Source organism: Dipteris shenzhenensis, chromosome 5 (genome assembly GCF_047967505.1).
Source record: "Dipteris shenzhenensis isolate YYH24624 ecotype China chromosome 5, Dip_SZ_1.0, whole genome shotgun sequence".
NCBI classification, from domain to species: Eukaryota; Viridiplantae; Streptophyta; class Polypodiopsida; order Gleicheniales; family Dipteridaceae; genus Dipteris; species Dipteris shenzhenensis.
Window position 1 is genome coordinate 35,333,814 of NC_141600.1, and position 19,050 is coordinate 35,352,863.

A 19,050-nucleotide genomic window follows, 5' to 3' on the forward strand; every position below is an offset into this window, starting at 1 on the left:
GGACTGCAACTCATCGTGCATGGCATTCATCCAATGCACATTACCTTGTGCCTCTTCAAATGTGGCAGGCTCCTCTTCATCAAGGAGAGTACCTGCATATGCTGATTCCACTGAATTAGCACCTTCCATGTGCCTTGCTGCACTGCGAGTCCTGCCAGGTAACGGGGCATCAAGTTTACTCTCCCGGAGAGTCTGTAACAGCCAGTTTGGGACTGTTTTTGCTGCATGTATGTCTGCAATTTCTTGCTGTACCACTTGTTCCACTTCCTGTGGAGGAGGCATGACATCCCGTGGCGGAACTGAAGCATTTGAAGGTTGCTGTAAATTCTGATGTGGATCAGAAAAATCAGCAGGGGAACCCAATGCAATGGGTAGCAACCCTTGAAATACATCTTCTGAAGGTGAAGGCATTTGAAAATCAGCCTGAGTGTAAGCTGAATTTTCAGAAAATATCACATCTCTACTTACAATGATTTTGCGTGTAGCAGGATTGTAGAGACGATACCCCTTGCTTTCTGCACTGTATCCAACAAATATGCATTTGATGGCTTTATCTGACAATTTGTGCCTAAATTCAACTGGCACATGTGCATAGGCAAGGCATCCAAAGACTCGGAAGTGATCCACTGAAGGCTTCCTGTCATTCCAGACCTCAAAAGATGTTTTTGTTTTTAAAGCCTTAGTGGGAGCCCTGTTCAAAATGTAATTGGCACACATCAAACCCTCTAACCAGAATTTATGAGGCATGTGTTTGCTTTTCAGCATACATCTGTCCATCTCCATGAGGGTTCTATTTTTCCTCTCAGCTTTGCCATTTTGCTGAGGGGTCAGCTTGACTGTGAGCTGATGCACAATACCCTTTTGTTTGAGGAAAGCATCAAATTCTGCAGATAGGTATTCCCCACCTCTATCTGTGCGTAATATCTGTATCTTGAGCCCGGTTTCATTTTCAACCATGGCTGAAAAGTGTTTAAACACTGTGAACACTTCAGATTTCTTTTTCAGCCCATAAACCCAAGTAAAATTGGAGTAGTCATCAATAAATGTGACAAAGTAGAGATGACCACCCAATGAAGGAGTCCTCATGGGACCACAGACATCACTGTGTATAAGCTGCAATTTGCGAACAGCTTTAACTGAACCATCCTTCTTGAAGGGAAATCTATGCATTTTACCTAAAATGCACCCTTCACAGGCATGTGGAGGAGGTATCTCAAGAGGGGGCAATGCATCAACCATTGAAAATTTTTGAAGTGTCATCAAGCTGTTGTAATTCATGTGGCCATATCTGGCATGCCATAATTCTGCATTTTGCATGGCAACTGTAGGGGAAGAAATTGCCAAAGCATGAGCTGCTCTTTTCTGAAAAATATCAAGCTGAAAAAGCCCACGCAGCAGAGTACCAGATAACATTAAGGCATAGTTAGCTTCCCTGTCCCGGACAACACATTTGTCATCCTCAAAGATGACCTGAAATCCATCTCTGTTAAGAGTGGACACTGAAAGGAGATTTTTGGTTATGCCAGGCACATATAAAACATCAGAAAGTCTGAAAATTGAGCCATCAATTGCAGTGAGCTCAATTTCTCCTGTGCCACGTACTGAATATGAGGAGTTGTTGGCACAAGTGACTTTCTTACCAACAGGGGGTGAATGCAAGGAAGTAAAGAGACACTTCCTCGAAGTGATGTGCTTGGATGCACCGCTGTCAAAATACCATGTGTTCAGTGTTTCATCAACACTGAAAGCAGATGCATCTGAAGGAGAGTCAAAACTGCAAGTCAAAAATGCATATGTATCATCACTGCATGAAGCTGTACTATCCCGAGCATCTGGAACAGCCAACCTAGAATCAGAAATGCAAGATAAAAAGGCATAATCTTGACCAACAAAGTTGGCTGCAGCATCCCCACTGTCAGATGCACAAGGGGCTGAATCTGAAACAGCCATTCCTGAGCTGTTTTTCTTTTCCTTTGCAATCCTTTTCCTGCATTCTGCTATGTGATGGCCTGGCTTTTTGCAGTAGTGACAGAAACCCTTCTTTTTGGGCTTGCTTGCATCACTTTTAGCCTTTTGTGAAGGCTGTCCTGACCCACTGGAAGGCTGATTTGCTGCTGTTTTTGCCTGTCCCTTTGTTTTTGATTTGAATTTTGAGAGCATGGCTTGTTCACCTGCACGTGAAGCCAAATTTTTCCTGGTCTGCTCTTCCTGAAGCAGAAGTCCTATCAGCTCATGAAAAGAAAGAGGATTTGCACCCCCCCTCAATGATAAATTCAGCGAAGTATGAAAGCTGAGATAAGACTCAGGAAGAGAATTCAGAGTGGTTGTAATCATCTCTGAATCAGGAATAATTTCATCTATATTTAACAACTGCTCTCTGAGATCCTGTAGCTTTGTGAGGTGGGCTGACATGGAGTCACCCTCCTCCATATGTGTATTGCTCAACTCTCTTTTTAAAAAAGATACCCTGGCATCATTCCGTGCTGCATACATGCTTTCCAAAATATCCCACGCTGCCCTGGAGGTCTTACACGACCGGATATGCGGAATGATTGATCTTTTCACTGAAAGAGAGATGCAAGACAAGGCTAAGGCATCCCGTGAATCCCATCTCTTTTGCTCAGGAGTATTAACTGTAGCTGCACCAACAACTTGTCCTGCAGCTGCACCTTGTGCACGACCTCTTCCACCTCCTTGGTGAGGAGGGGTAGCAGGTGCAATATCTGCTGGTCGGATTTCATCCCCATTGACATAATCCCATAGATTGCGAGAAATCAGAATATTACGTACCATGAAACTCCATAGGGAGTAGTTGGTACCATCCAATTTGTCTTCCTGAGAAAGACCACCGAACTGAAAATCATTCTGATTTTGATGGGCCATATCTGATAAAGGAATTGAAGCAGATACAAAGCTGAATTCCCTTACTGGGAATAGAATGCACAGCTCCCAAAAAACACACCCAAGCACGGGCTGTATATGCAACTTAGATTTCTGCAGTTGAGCTGTCAAAAATCTGTCCAAGCATAAATCACTCTCCAAAATCTGCCAAAAGTGTTCCAAACACTCCAATAAAGGCAGTATATACTGAATACTCCAAAAAATGCTCTCCAAACACAAAAGCCCCAATTTGTAGCTAAAAATTGCAGCCAGAAAGGGGTAAAAATGTCAAAAGCCCCAAATCTGCAATTTTAATACAAAAGCCCCAAATTTCAGATAAATCTGCAATTTTGCTCTTGTGATAGCTTCAAAATTGCCCAATGATTGCAATGGCTTCAATCTGCAAAATGCCCCAAATGTTCTTGCAGAATACTTAGCCAAACAATGGCTGTCTGCAAACTCAGCCTGCCAAAAATCACCTGCCAAAAATCAAAGATGACTAGCCAAGAGACACCTGCAAATCTTTTGTCCAAAACCAAGAAGAATTGCTGCTGTACTGAGATTCAGTACAGATTGTACTGAATAGTGTACGGAAGTGCCGTACAGATTGTATGGCACCGTACGGGAAGTGCTGCGTCGACAGGTACGGTGACCACGACAGATAGATTCGGCGCTGTACGGCGAAGTACGACGTAGAGGTACGGATTTGTACGGCAGGCGACAGAATCGTACGGCAGGCGACAAAATCGTACGGCGATGTGGTACGATGTACGGCGATGTACTTTAGGCGAAATCGTACGGCAGGCGACAGAAGCGTACGGCAGGTTTCAGGCTTCCGTACAGTCGTACGGACTGTACGGGAAAAGTTACGTAGGCTGTAAAAACGAGGCTGAGGGAGCAATGAGGGAGCTATGAGCACCAGGCTCTTGGACCTGCTCTGATACCAAATGAAGGAATAGAGAGTATGAGAGCCAGAGAGTGTGAGAGCTAGAGAGAGTGAGAGAGTCAAAAGCTTAGAAGCTGTAGTTGCTCAATAGAGTGTGTGTTAGAGTACAACACAAAGTAGTGTAGATAAGGTTTTGTCATAGTGACAAAACCTTAGTAGTCACTAACCATAGTTAGTGAACTAACTGCAGTTAGGGGGAAAAACCTCTAAATGAGGGAAAAGTGCCCCTAACTAACTTATTATATTACATTGGTCACTGCTGAATTATAGATATAATTCCAACATGCCGTGCATCTCGGTCTCTTGGACGAGGCTCGACGCAAGACCAGAGCCACCGTGACTCCCTATCTTGATCCTCAGCTGGTGAGACGAGACCCACATCGGGGTCTGATAATCACTCCATCCTTTGATGAGAGAGAGAGAGAGAGAGAGAGAGAGAGAGAGAGAGAGAGTTTATTAATGTCCATTGGAGACCTAAAAGGTCTATGGGACAAAAGAGACCTGCTTATACATCAGTACAGAGAGGGCCATAGGCAACCTCCCTGGGAGTATCATTAGGTTCCTCCATAAAACAAAAACACATAGAACCTAAAAACATAGAAGATAAAACTAGGTACTAGGCTATGGGGTGGCCATTACATCAGTTTAAGACTGTGGGTCTTTAGGTTTTGTCTTAAATTCTCTAATCACTGCAAGACCGTCACGATAGACTGCCCATTTTCCTGCTTCCTTGGCTGCCCGAACCTTAGCAAGCTCGGTAGCTTTGTCCTTCAGTTGGGTTCTTGTAAGCTCCTCAGCAATCCATATCTTTGTCCCCTTCAGCTTATAGGATTGTCGTAGAATCCTCTTCGTGAGTGTCTTCGAGTTGAAAGTGATGACAGTGTGTCCATTCCTGGGTGATAAATAAACTGGGGAAGAATCTTCTTCATCATCATTCTTGTCATCAGTTGGGCTTGTTGACCAGTCAATGGTTGGGACTGCTGCCTTGATTCTTTCGATTGCCTCATCGGAAGTGTCATTCTCATGCTACCAATCTGGTATTCCCCCTATTCGAATCTTCATAGCATTCTCTTTCCGAAGGTGATGTTCTTGGATCTTTGTTTGGATGTCAACCTTGGATTCAGCTGTCACTTTCACTTGGATGAGCTCTCTAACCGTAGAAATCAGCTGTGGTGTTGGGGGCTGAGATTTACGTGTTTGTACGGCTGCTGCAATAATCTCTTGCTTCCCTGGGCCTTCCAAAGCTGCAATACGAGCTAGGGCTTGGGTGAGCTGGGACCTCAGGTCTCGTACTTCTTGTTGGAGATGGTAAATCTGCTCTTGCGGCTTGGTCGGTGTCGGGGGAGGTTGAATCTTATACCTAGAGTACGTCCTGTCGAAGGGAGCAGGGGTTGTGGCTGCCATGGCGGAGTAAAGCTTGGGGGGGTGAGGGGAGGATGGGCTGGCTATATCGACTGTCCCCCTTTTGGCTGAACTAACCCCTTGGCTGGGCCTGGGGTGTAGCCCAGCCAAGAGTGGGGAGAGAAAACGACGGCTGAGCGGCTACGACGGGCTGGGCGACGACGACGGGCTGGCTGAGCGACGACGACTGGCTGGGCGGGAGACGACGGGCTAGGTTGGGCGGGCTGGGTTGGCTGAGCGACGGGCTGGCTAGACGGGCTGGTTGAGCGACGGGCTAGGCGACGACAAGCTGGGCTGGACGGCGACGGGCTGGGCTGGGCGGCTGGGAGAGAGGGAGAGAGGGGGAGGGAGAGGGAGAGGGGAAGGATGAGCAGAGAGGGGGATGGAGAGGGGAGGGTTGAGGGGGACCGATGGGTTTATGAGACTGAAAGAAAACCTGATACAATGCACACTAAGGGTGGAGCTACTAAACGAGCATCATCACCCGTGCTGAGTCCTAAATCTGATCATACATAGTCGAATACATTTGGGTGACAATGAAAAGGAAAAAGACTGGAGCAGAGCTGAGTCCTCCGTATATCATGTCGCCCTGGTTGGTGTGTAGCCGGTGATGGGACGCTGGCGTATGTCAAGGGGTGCCGTGCATCGTGGTCTCCTGGAGGAGGCTCGACTCAAGACCAGAGCCATCGTGACTCCCGTGGGACGTGTCTCGGGTCTAAACAGTGACGGGAGGTCTCCCAGAGTGATCTGTGTGTCCCCGAGAGAGAGAGAGAGAGAGAGAGAGAGAGAGAGAGGGGGGGGTGAGGGAGGGAGAGAGAGAGAGAGAGAGAGAGAGAGAGAGAGAGAGAGCTTGGCTAGAAAAATGGCACTTGCTTTGTTGAAAGACTTCATAATAGTGATGAAGAAGTCAAATAACTTAGCAATCAAAAACCATTTCTAGAGAGAGAGAGAGAGAGAGAGAAAGAAAGAAAGAAATTTTATTAAAGGTCCACGGAAGGCCATACATGGCCTATGGGACACAAAATCATCCGAAAGGAAAATACATCATCAACGATGCGCCAACTAGGTGGCCTCATCGTAATACAGCTAAGATGCCAAAAATGGCTACAAAATCCTAGATACAAAATGAAATGAAATAGAGTACAAAAAATGCCTAGATACAAAATGTAAATATGAAATATGAGGAACATCGTCTTCCCTAAGGGGTCTGTGATCCAAAGAAATGATGGAAGTCATGGCCATCGACCATGCCTCCTGCCATGAGTGTGAAGATCTGGGCAAGTGTCAAGTGGGCTGCTGGCGGTGCCAAGTCTCCATGGAGCAATCTCCTCCGAAAATCTGCCATCATCCTCCGTCGTCTAGAAATAAAGCGACGGGTACGGCCTCTGTGTAAGATCATCCTGCGGTGCTGCCGGATCATGTCATATGTACATCCTCGGGGTAGAACCATCGGTGCTCTCTGGGTCTTCCCAAGGTTTACAGACAACCCTCTGTCCTGACAAAAGCTGTGGAGTGCATGGAGATGTGCCTGTAAACCTTGCTGGGAGGAAGAAATAAGAACCACGTCATGTGCATAGAGTAGCAACTGTACTCTGCTTCTTGCTGAACCAAGAAACACATGAAGTACCAAGCATAAAACAGTTGCCACTATGTGGCACATGAGTGTCAGAACAACCAGCCCAATCACTATCAGTGAACCCATGCATGACAAGTGAAGTATCAGCCCCATAAAGAAGGCCTAAATGCTGAGTGCCTTTATGATATCTGAAAACACGCTTCACGGCATGCCAATGGTGGAAGAAGTTTGCTCCTGTCTCTATGCTCGGAGTATCCTATCGCGGTGTCTAAGCATCTCATGAATGAAACCAGCCAAACACCGCCGGTCTGGGTAGGAGAGGAGATGGGCCAAAACCCCATAACTATCTTTGAAGAGGCAGTAGAAACGCCCTCGGATCTCATAGTAAACAGGACACCTGAAGATGAAATGCTCCTTTGTCTCAACCTCTGCATGTCACACAGTTTGCGCCTGGGTAACCGTTTTGCTCCACCGCTCTCAATATGAGGTCTTTGTGGAGACACAAGGAACTGCCCAAGAGAGATCCTCAGCGAGTGGGGTAGGTGAATCTACGTGTATCCTGGTGGATCAATGAAACCCTCCGTTGTGATATGTAAGAAGTGATCTTTGTAGGAGCCCAGCTTCAGTGGAAGATCACTTGGGCCCAACCAAGTCCGGAATGTGTGTAGCTATAGTAGATCCTCACGGATACCGTGGTTGACCTCGTGTGATAGGAGGGGAGAGACCGGAGCATCCCCGCTGTACTGGAATGGAGGTAGTCTGTCCATGTGGAGCCCTAGCCCCTCAAACCATCTCTTTGTGTGTGCATACCAACACCTCTGGTCTCCTCCTACTGCAAGTGCCATAGAAGGGGATAGTGCTAGCCATGGTATCTTGCTATGCCCAGAGGTGTAATCCCCATACTCGCTGACTCGGGACAGATACATGATGACGTGAAATGCAGCTTCTAGCTGTAATGGGGGTGACCCAAACTCCGCCCGAATGATCTGGTGAGGAACGGATGGCTTATCACGGATCATCTGTGATAACATGAGAACTTGTAGCCGCTCCACCTTGACCCACTCTGTATCCGATAAGTCTGGCCCCTAGCATGGACTCCCATACATCCTTGCTGGGCGGACCAAGGAGTAAAAAAGCAACCCTTTGGTCTATGGATCCTGAAAGTGAGAGCGGAAGCACTGCCTCTCTAGTGTAGCCAATGAAGCATATCCTCTGCTCAGACGTGCATGCAGTGATGGGTTCGGAAAAGATGACCCCAAGATAAGTGTATGATGAAACTACCTCAACAATGGATCCATCAAATGCGAACTGCTCCTGGCGCATGGTTCGAGACGTATTGGAGATCATAACCTTGGGTCGTATGAGGCGGGCTCTCGGAACCGTGTCAAATGCCTTGCGGAAATCCACGAAGCAACAATAAACTCTCTGCTTCCGTGCCCTTGCCTCCTCGATGATACATCTGAGCGCGAGAATGTGGTTCATGGTCCCATGATCCCGCCTGAAACCGGCCTCTCCTGCTGCTCTAAGTCCTCGACACTCCGCAAATCTGATGACCTCAGAATCAAGTATTGATGCATAAATCTTGGACATGACATGTCGAATCATAATGGTCCTGTAGTTCTCCGCGCTCATGGGATCCCTTGCCGTGTGAATGGGTTAGATAGTGTTATTGGTCCAGGTGCATGGAAACCCCAAGCAAACAGCTTCATTGAATAGCTTTGCTAAGATCGGGGCTAGGAGGTTAATCCCATATGCAATGAACTCAGTGCATAGTCCCTCATGATCCTTTGCTCAGCCATTATGAAGTTTCATTATGGCATCCTTCACCCCCCCTAGTGAAGAGGGTGCAGGATGTGGGGCGTGGCATTTGTGATAGGTTAGGGATTGGCTGATTTGGGATATATCAGAGTGTGCATGCATAATCAAACCACACCTGAGTCTCAGTGAGTGGTGAGGGGGACTGTCCCTCTAGAAATCTCTGCTAAAAGTCCTTAGAGTTGTGACTGAACAGAATGTTCAATAGCTCCTCCTCGTTCCGGCGCACAAAGTCAAGTTTCTTTCTGCATACCAGTCGACGGTACTCGCGTAGCGTCTCTGGTTTGTTCGGAAGATTGTTTTTGGTTTCGAATTTGAGCTGACGGCGTAAAGCCTTACATTCATCATCGTACCAGCTATTACAAGGTACGGTCCCAGGTGGTAGTGGGCGGGTGGTGTGGGGGAAGGTGTGAAGAGCAGCCTCGTGTAGTGAGTGGGTGGCTAGGGCAGCACTGTCCTCTAATATGGGTATAAAGTCAATGAATGCGAGAAGTATGTATAGGCGGCCAGAGTAAGTAGGTGAGTGATCGCGATCAAAGCGTATATCATAGTAGGTGGAGTAAGAACTCAATGGGGTAGAAAGTGCTGTGCGGCGGTATGATTAGCCCTTGGAGGGAGAGGTGTTATGGTAAAGTCAGTGATGCGAGATGTGAGGGCAAGGGATCCCATGATGTAGTCCACAACAGTGAAGCCTTTTGCATGTGGAAGGCACGTGAATCCACCTGATGCGGGCCATCTGTTAAGACCATTATAGATAAGGAGATCATGCATCCTGCCGAGGTCTAATAGAGCCTGCCCACCATAAGATGTGAACATTCCTCGTCTGTCAGCCGAAACTCGTAACATACCTGCCTCCTCAAGGAGAGAGAGAGAGAGAGAGAGAGAGAGAGAGAGAGAGAAGTAGAATTTTATTACCATCCTCGAGGGGCCAAAAAATGACCCATGGGACCTAATCCTCAGTACAAAAATCTCCTCCGCTGTGGAGGAATCAAGAATTTTCAAGTTCTTGACGGTACAAAAAAAGAGGAGTGACAAAAGATCCCAATGCTGGCAGAGAGGCAGAAGAGAGAACTGACGAGATCTGAGTGGTGTCTGCCAGTATCTGTTGATAGTCGTCTCTGATGTGTGCATATCAGGGGCAATGTAGGGCTATATGTGCCTTTGTCTCTACTGTATGCGAATCACAGAATCTGCAAACTCTGACATGTCGTGGCAGATTGAGCCAAGCTTCTGTCTCTATTGCCAAGGTATGTGACCGTGTGCAGAATCTGGCAATAATCCTGCGATAGAGAAGAGGTATGGGAGTACTGATGTATGGCTGAGCAGGGGCATCTGGTGTCATGAAAGATGACCAGCATAAAGGATTTATTTGATCTTGATAGTATTCTAGCTTGGTCCTCTTTTCTGCTGTCAACCATTGGGTTTGTAGAGTGCATAGTAGGGACAACTAGAATTCTTGCATCTTGACCTTTTTAGGGGGCATAGTAAAGTATGAATCCACTTTCCATTTGCTTATATCTGTCTCCCATCTTGTGCAGATGATCTTGCTTTTATGATTCTTCTGAAGTTTCATACTAGCAGTCCATGCTCTATGTGGCAATCTTTCTTTTGGCATTTGTTGTAATAGTTGATGCATGGAGTCAAGGTCATTAGCGAAAAGAACCACGTCATTTGCATATAGGAGCAATAGTATTGTCCATAGCCCAAGCTTGGGCCCTTGTATCCCTTCTTCTGCTGCAAATTCATTGATCAGTTCTTCTAGCTTGTCAATGCATATTCCAAACAGTGGGGGTGGAAGAGGGCAACCTTGTTTCACCCCCATATTACTTTGGAAGGCGGTTGATAGTCCATGTTCTTGCCTGAGTCTGCATGATACCTTCTCGTATATGCGAGAGATGCCTACCCTTAGTGCCAGAGGGACTCCAAGGTCTTGCATTCTTTTCCATAGGCCACCTCTCGGGACTGTATCAAATGCCTTCTTGAAATCTACAAAGCAACATTGAAGAGTTTCTCCTTTGAGCCTGCAGTTCTATGTTCTTTGCGGAAGCCTGCTTGGCCAATGGCCCTCTTCTTGGCCTCTTCAGCCCAATTGCTGATTTTTGCCTCAAGCACTGTGCTAAAAAGTTTAGCTAGTGTGGAACTGACCATTATAGTCTTGTAATTGGTGACTGAATTTTTGTCTCCTCCTTTGAATAGAGGCTGAACCCAATTCTCTTGCCTTTCTGGAGGGAAGCCATGATGTAAAGCGTTTGTCAATATGTGGGATAGCCATTGTCGTGCCTTGTCTTTTGTCCATTTGAAGAGTTCAGCACACATGTGCATGTGGTCAGAGGGCTTGCCATTTGCCATCTTTTTCAACCCTGCTTCAACATCCTTAAAAGTGAAAGCGCTGGCTGAAGCATATGACATTGTTTCATTTCCCATTTCTGTGGCATTGGCATGCCCATGACCTTTTTCTTCTGGCCCTTAACCTGTTTCCACCCCTTTCTGGATTCTTGATGAATGTAAGTAAATCAGATTTTTCCCTTTCTAAAATGTAATTTCTTTTCTTCTTCCTCGTGAGGGCATTGTATTCCCTTTCCTTCTGTCTGTAGAGGTTAATATCAGAAATATGTTTCAGCTCACTGCGTAGTTGCTTGCATTCATCATCATACCATTTCTTGTGGGCAGCCCTTTATGTCTCTTCTTTTTGTCCTGGGAAATTTCTCCAAGAACCTGCGTTGCAGTGTCAAGGACAGCTTTTCTGAGGGCTTCCCATGTGGGTGTGATTGCCATTGCATTCAGTTTTGCATCTAGCGTGATGGCATAGTCTTTGTGCTTGTCTTGAACTATACGGGAGCCTCTTGAAGTGGCTGCAAATTTCTGCACTTCTCTTTCAGTTGGAATACCAGTAGTCAGTCAACCATAGTGGGAGATGGTCTGACTCAAGGTACTTCTCTCCTATCCTGAATGTTTCTATATCATGTAGAGCATTGATATGGGCCAGGACATAATCAAGGACACTATGTCCCCCGCTGGCAGAGAAGCATGTCATCTTGTTGGTCCTTGGAAAGTGTTGCATCCCATTCAAAATTGGCATATGCAGCCCATTCATCATACAGCTGTAGGGTCTCCAAATGTCTTTGTAGCCCATCCATTGGGGATGAGATAAGGACTATGTCATCACCATATCGCAATATTTGTATCATGAGATCGGCCAGTAGTGATCCTTCGCCTCCGAGGCGGTCTATGAAGGAAGTGATCTAATCAATGTAAAGCCCGAAAAGGGTCGGCAAGAGGGGGCAACCCTGCTTCACTTCGATCGTATTCTTGACCTAATCCGATACACCTCCCAAGGCACGAACTCTGCCTTTGATTGACCGATATAGACTCATCACCCCCCTTATCAATGTCTCTGGAATATGTAGCTTCTGTAATCTCCTGATCATGCGGGATCATGGGACAGAGTCAAAAGCCATTTGAAAGTCTACAAAGCATGTGTAGACCTTCTGGTGTCTAGACCTCGCCTCCTCAATGATAGCCCTCAGTGTGAAGATGTGATCTAGGGTAGAATGTTGTCTTCGGAATCCTGCCTATCCTAGTACCCGCTGCCCTTGAGCCTCCGTATGAGTGCTGAAAATCTTTGCTTGAGTGTAGCCAATCATGAGGGTACTGTAGTTCCCAATCTCCATAGGATCCCTGGCTTTGTGTATCGGCAATAATAGTGGTGGTGCTCCAAGTAGGTGGGAATCCATGACAACCCGGTTGAACATCTATGCTAGGACCGGAGCTAGGGCCTCCTTTCCACGTGGAAAGTGCTCAGTCCGTAGGCCTCATGGTCCTGTGCTCTTTAATTGTGTAATCGGCGAACTGCAGCCTGTACGTTTTGTGTGGTGAACAAGTGGCAAGTGGTGGGCGTGGGCATACAAGACATATCCAATGGTATTTGCGTTTGGGCATCATAGAGGGAATGCATACACGTGCCACACATCTGGGTTAGTGATGGGAATAGGTTGCTTCCCCTCCAATAGAAACTCCCACCCAGTTGTCGGGTCTCCTAAGAAGGCCCTTCTCTTATGACGTGTCAATCATCGAAAGATGCTCTGCGCCTCAAGTGACGTCAAATGACCCAAAGACCGCTCGTGTGTGAGGTGGGAACTCACCTCTCTCCACTCGTCGTGAAACCAAGGGTTTTAGGCATCTTTCGATCTCGTATTCTCATGGGCATGGATCAGGTTGTGGGAAAGGATCTAGTAGCAGCGTCCTGTACCACTAAGACAAGGGTGTCGGAGGCATTCGCAATGTCTATATCATCTCCAAGTAGGGCCGAAATCTGCTTGGCTATGTCACGTACACTAGATCAAAGACACGGTCAAAGTGGATCTGGAGGCGTGCAGGTGCAAGGGGAGCTCTGCGTGTGGCTGGCATAGTGGTAGAGATATGGAAGGCCAAGTATGTGTGGTCAGCTCCGAGTTGGGGGGGGGGGGGGGGTAATGGTGAAATCGTGTATCTGTGAGACAAAGTCTAGTGGGCCTAGTAGATAGTCCACTTTACTAGACCCACCGCCATGCGGGAAGCAAGTGAGTCTTCTAGATGATGGCCATCCCTGAAGACCATTATAGATGATGAAGTCATGGATTGCCCCCAGCTCAAGCAGATGTCATCCATATCTTGTCACCTGTGGGGAATCCACAGAGTTCCTCAATATCCAAGCTCAGCTGCATCTACCTCCGGGACTATATGTGGATCTTTGTCATCTGTGAAATCAAGCAAGCCCACTTGTCTATTTCCTGTCTGTGCATTAAAATCCCCCAATAGAAGGGTGTCTCCCTGTCTGGAGAACTACGTGATGTCATCGTGGATAGTCTCAAATGGGTTGTGTCCATCTGTAGTGACCTCTCATGCATAGGGTGACGTGTCTAGAGAGAAGTAGCACACCACCTTGAAGATAGGTCGAGCATCTTGAAGGTGAACTCGTATCTACATGTGTCGTGCATGTTCCTCTCTCCGAACCACAGATATGAGTGGTCTCAGGTGTGATTTGAAAAGGACAGCCACCTCGCGGAGCCATGGCCGTTACTACAAGGAGATGTATTTGGGTCAAGGATTTGACTAATATGCATAATTGTGGTATGATGCACTTCCCTTTGAAGTTCAATCAAGTTGAAATCTTCTTTCAGAGGCTTTAATGAAGAGATTCAAGGTAAGATGAAAAACGAGAGCATGGGAAGAGCTTAAGGATATTGAGCACTTGAGGGTGGTGAGTCATGAGAGGTGTTGGATACCACTGGTTTTGTCCTCGGTATGTGTGTTTAGGTTGTGCAAGGTGCCCCTCCTTTGAAGTCATGTCATGAGGTAGTTTCTATGATGTCCTCTATGCAAGAAACTTCCTTCTTGGGTTCCGGTGGTTGTCAAGAGGAGTTCTACAGTCTTGCAGAAATCTTTTTGGAGAAGACTCGATGGCTTAATAAACATGTTGGTTGATTGTATTCCTAAAGATGACAAGAAATCACTGGTCTAACAGATTCTCTATTACGCTATGAAGCGGTCAAGGAAAAGATGAATAAGAATCCACTTTCTGCTCCGCGAGACAAGCATTACATAGGGTGGATCCATACATGGAGGTGGATCCACTTATTGAATCCTATTGAAGTAGTACCTGCAAAAGCAAGAGCTTTGTCTATTTGATAGTTATTGATCGTGTGTGGAAGCTTCTCTCAAGAATAGAAATATCAATATTTTCTTATGGCTTTCAATTTATGGAGGGACTGCAGTGAATCTATGGAGGTCCAAATTTGGATGAGCCCCTACTTGCCCTCATTGCCTTTTTGCCGAGGAGTTCATTGAGCAAGATTGCAGATGAGCGAAGTTAATTTGGAAGGGATTGCTAGACCTTTGAGTACTTTTGTTCCCCCCCCCCTCTTTTCCATGACTTGGGGCTTCATGGCTTGGCTCTCTCTTTCAGAGCCTTAGATATTTTATGAGATGCTTAGTTTCTCTTGGGCTCTTTCGGTTTGACGGCATTTAGTTTAGTCTTGCTCTCTGAATGATCTTCCCCCTTCTCCTTACAGACTTGCATATGCCTGGGTGGATACTTTTTGGGAGGTTCTAGCGAGCATTTCCGCATGGCATGTATGGAGATCTAGATGGACACAGGCAATTGATGACTTCCAGGTCCACCCATCTCACACTTTGGCCAATATTTGGACATGCATTGTACACACTTTGATGGCCATTTGGTTGAGCATGTAGAGGTCTTCTCGGGCGGCCTCTGCCAAGAAGACTATATTCCTCAGAGAGTGGAGAGGCTCCCCTTTTTTCTTGAGGTTCACCACAGGTTTGAGGTGGCATTTTCAGCCTCAACCTTTGAGTTTTAGTGGCCCTTCTTGATGGCAGGTTTTTGACCCACTTAGGTTATTCTGTTTTCATGCTTGCTTGATGCACTCTTTCCACGAGTACTTGCTCTTGGGGCTGCTCTTTTTGATGGCATGTTTTTGACCCACTCATGGTTTTTTTTTTTCATGCTATGTATGATCTTGCCATGATATATTTGGTCTTGGGAGGACTTGGATGACTTTATCTTATTGTTCAACAAGCGAAGTTCCAACGGAGTCTCGTATGTTAAGAGTTTTCATATTGCTTAAGAGGATAGAGCTTCGTCGTGCCCATACACACTACGTGAGAATGAGGACTTCATTGTATATTCCGAGAAATAATTGAAGATATCTCTTGAAATGGTACATGTATTGGATGCAGCCTTTAGAATAGAGGAAGAAGCAATTGTAGACAGCAGGGGGTTCATGTGTGTGTACTCATGCTGTACCTGGTTCTCGTGTGCAAAGGCAGCTACAGGGTAGATTTCTTTTGGATGATGGGTTTCACTACAGCATGCGGACTTACTGGGATGATGTGACCAGGCTATGTTCAAGCAGAAATACGAAGGGGTGGAGTCTTTGAATGGATTGTGCTCAAAGAACCCACTTGAAAAGGAGGCGGCTCAACATACAAATTTCTTTATTGAAGAGGCGGACCGAAAGTGAAGCCTTTGTACAGCTGCTGAGCACTCATTGCATTATCGGCAGCTTTGGGGAGGCCTCATATTTAAGGCAAAAGTGATGTGTTCTTAGATCGCTCTTGGATGCTGACATGTCGTTGGATTAGGTGCTTCGAGTAGAGAAATACTTTGAAGCCCAACATGATGTTGTGGCATGGATAGGGGTTACTAATTTTTAAGGGGTCACATGATGCAGCAGGCCCAACATGATGTTGTGGCATGGATAGGGGTTACTGATTTTTAAGGGGTCACATGAAGCCCAACATGATGTTGTGGCATGGATAGTTGTTACTGATTTCTAAGGGGTCACATGATGCAGCAAGCCCACATTACATCCATCATGGATGAAGGGGATGGTTGTCACAAATGGCTTACCCTACAAGACAGATAACTATCCTTACGTATATTTGCACTTGCATATTGCACTGATGGAGTGCACATTCTAGAGCGGGACGAAGGTTAAGTCCACATCTAAGTACTGAGCACTTGTCACCATTGCGAGTGATATACGCAGCTCCTAAGGGGCCTTTAACTTGTGCACCCTCATCAACCTACAAGAAAACTAGGTACCCAAGCCAAAATATAATATAAGACATCACTAATTTCATGCAAAAGATACCAGCTTGAAGTGGCAGCAGTCAAGTATTGGACTACTTGTATATAATTCAGTTTGCAACACTAAAGATGAAGAGAATGCCACCATGCAAAACCTAGGAAGACAGAAGGTACTACCTTGAGGGTCTATTCTTTCAATGGAGAGACTTCGTTGACATGGGGAAGAAGAGATTTCTTCCATTCAACTATGATATGCAACTTTTCAAGTCCTATTAGGATCTGAGCCAAGGATGGGAACAATGCTCAAAAGACTACTTGGAGACATTCTATAGAGTTTGATAAGATGGTGAAGAAGAAAACCATTCAATTGCAATATGCAGCTTTTAAGTCCTATTAGAATGTGAGGCAGGATTGGACCAAAGCTCAAAAGACTACATGGAGAAATTCTACAAGTTGTCCATTAAATTGAGCATCCTTGTAGCCCAAAATAGATAGGCCTTGAAGTCTATAATGGCTGAAACAACACATCGAAAGACAGCTGTTTTGGTTTGAGATAACAATTCTTGAGAAGGCTTTTCAGATGGCCTTAAGAGTGGAGGAAAGGCTTCATCATGAAGCAAGCCAAGAAGGCTAAAATAACCAGTGCGGAAGAAATAAGCTAATTGGCTGGGACAAAATCCAGCAAACTAGTTAGGACAGAAAATACCAGGACAAAAATCAGTTGTTTCAAAGAGGACAAGGTTATCAAAGGTCTAGGGGAAGTATGTTACCTGTGGAAGGTTTAAAAGAGGCGAAGGAAGTGACAATAGTAGCATCATTTGCTACAGCAATCGTATACAAGGCCACAAGTCTTTTGAATGCCCTAATTGGGAGAAAGGAAAGACAAGGGTGCATCAAAGTGAACCAAAAGAGTAGTTGAAAATAAATCCAACAAGTAGCCGAATGGTGTTATAATACTTTTCGGGAATCGAGATCCCTGTTACATGCTAGATCGATATTGAAGATATCTTTCCTAATCTATAGCTGCTTGCACATTCTACTTCTGAAACCGGCATGCGTTCTTATTGTCACTTCTTTATACCTCCTCTTCCTTTCTGTCCAATTTTTGGGCTGCTTGCTTGTATTTGTTCATGTTCGACTTGCGGCATATGATAGCGCATCACAGCGTTTCAACCTGTTTTGCTAAGGGATATTAGTGTCTCCTTTGTTGATAGTTTGGAAGTTTATCTAGGCCGTTCCCTTGTGCACATCCTCGACTCTAGGATCCCCATCCTAGGCAACATTATCCCTATAACTTCTTTGCCACTGGTGGATCATACCTTGGTCCTCTTGACAGGGAAAGATTCAATTACATCACCAATTCAGGATAAGGGTCTACGTAGTCAAGCACAAGAAGATGAAAAAGAAGGTGACCTTGGAGCTTATGGCAACTGTCCCCATCCAACCTCTATGGTAGTTATAGTTGTTTTTTGTTGGTTAAACTTCAAGATGAGGGGTGAGGGGCACACATAAAAGAAGCTCATTGATTATTTCCTTAGAGGTGTTTCTATGTGGTTTATAATGAATAGGTGGCTTCCTATTCATAATATCTTTTTGCTTAGGGTAAAAGAGTTGTCCTTTTAAGGTTTTCCAGTTCTTGTAAAATTGATTAAGGGAGCCTTTTAAGAAGGAAGAAGAACAGGTATGCAACTTCCGTTCGAGGTGTTCCTTGTTTCAAGCATAGAGTATAGGAATATACAAGGGTCAATATCCCTTCTCTTTTCTTTTTGGGTTTTGATATTGATTTGTAACATGATGCTTAAACTTGGTGTTGCAGGTTCCTGAGGGTTTAGAAATGTGTGTCCAATTAATGTTGCCAGGAGAGATTGCTTTGGTGACCAGTACGTCAGAATATGCCTATGATAGATTCTCAAGGTAAATTACATTAGTTCTTATGTTTTGATATGTAAAAACTTCTATGGGTGGAGAATATAGCCAATCGATTCCTTGTACTCGTTAATAGTTTTTACACGTATGGATATGGATATAGTCAATGAAGAGAACAACAGCGCCATGAAATGGAAGGAATGCAAAAATGCTGGGTGGGCTCTTGTTGGTGCAGTCTCAACTAACCAGTCTAACCTGCCCCTTAACAGCGAGCAAACCTCAAGCGGGGTCATGCTCCCTACAACAGTGACACTATGCTGGGAGCTGAGCGACAACCACCTGCTGAAGCACAACCCATCCAAAGAGGATTCCAAAGTGATGCTAGAGGGTAGGTGGAGAGGTCCATGTCTACAAGCTGCACCTCCGGCTCTCCATCATCCATGAGAAATAAGGTTGTTGTTTTGGGGAGTTCCAAGACGATCCCAAACCTGTCACCAATCGTGGAGATGATACTCATCTACTCTTGTGACATACTCAGGAACTGTAAGGTCACCGGGCACCTCGGGATCTGATGGCATCTCTATGTCATCTACTGTGAAAACCATTGTACCAATGTATGAAGAAAACCAAGTGATGTCTGAGATATGGAAGAACTTTGGATAAGTATTTAAGCCATCTTTGGAGTGGACATCTCAATCAAGAAAACCCCCATATATGGTTGCTTCTTGGATGTCATTGCCTTCCAAGTGAGGCGATCTTGGACCTGCCCCCCATTGGGAGTAAGGTCCACCAAGCACCCAAATGATTGCGCAATCATTAAGCCCTTGTACTGCAATCTCAGCTTGCTTCTTGTCCTCTAGTAAGAGCGTGATGTGATAAGAGGCGCGAGTCGAGGATGCTACCATGAGAACTCTTCTGGCAAGACCTAAAAGAGGGGCCACCCTATCTTTCACGCAAACACTAAAGTGCAAACTGCGA

General features: G+C 45.7%; 1 protein-coding gene across 2 annotated transcripts in view; it reads left to right on the forward strand.

Moving 5' to 3' along the window:
* Window positions 1-19,050, forward strand: part of PAS1 (FKBP-type peptidyl-prolyl cis-trans isomerase family protein) — a 209,890-nt gene that overhangs the window by 123,047 nt on the left and 67,793 nt on the right. For both annotated transcript variants that reach the window (XM_087374838.1, XM_087374839.1), the window contains exon 13: window positions 18,023-18,120. In XM_087374838.1, the coding sequence (XP_087230964.1) occupies window positions 18,023-18,120 (98 nt within the window). The remainder of the gene's footprint in view (window positions 1-18,022; window positions 18,121-19,050) is intronic.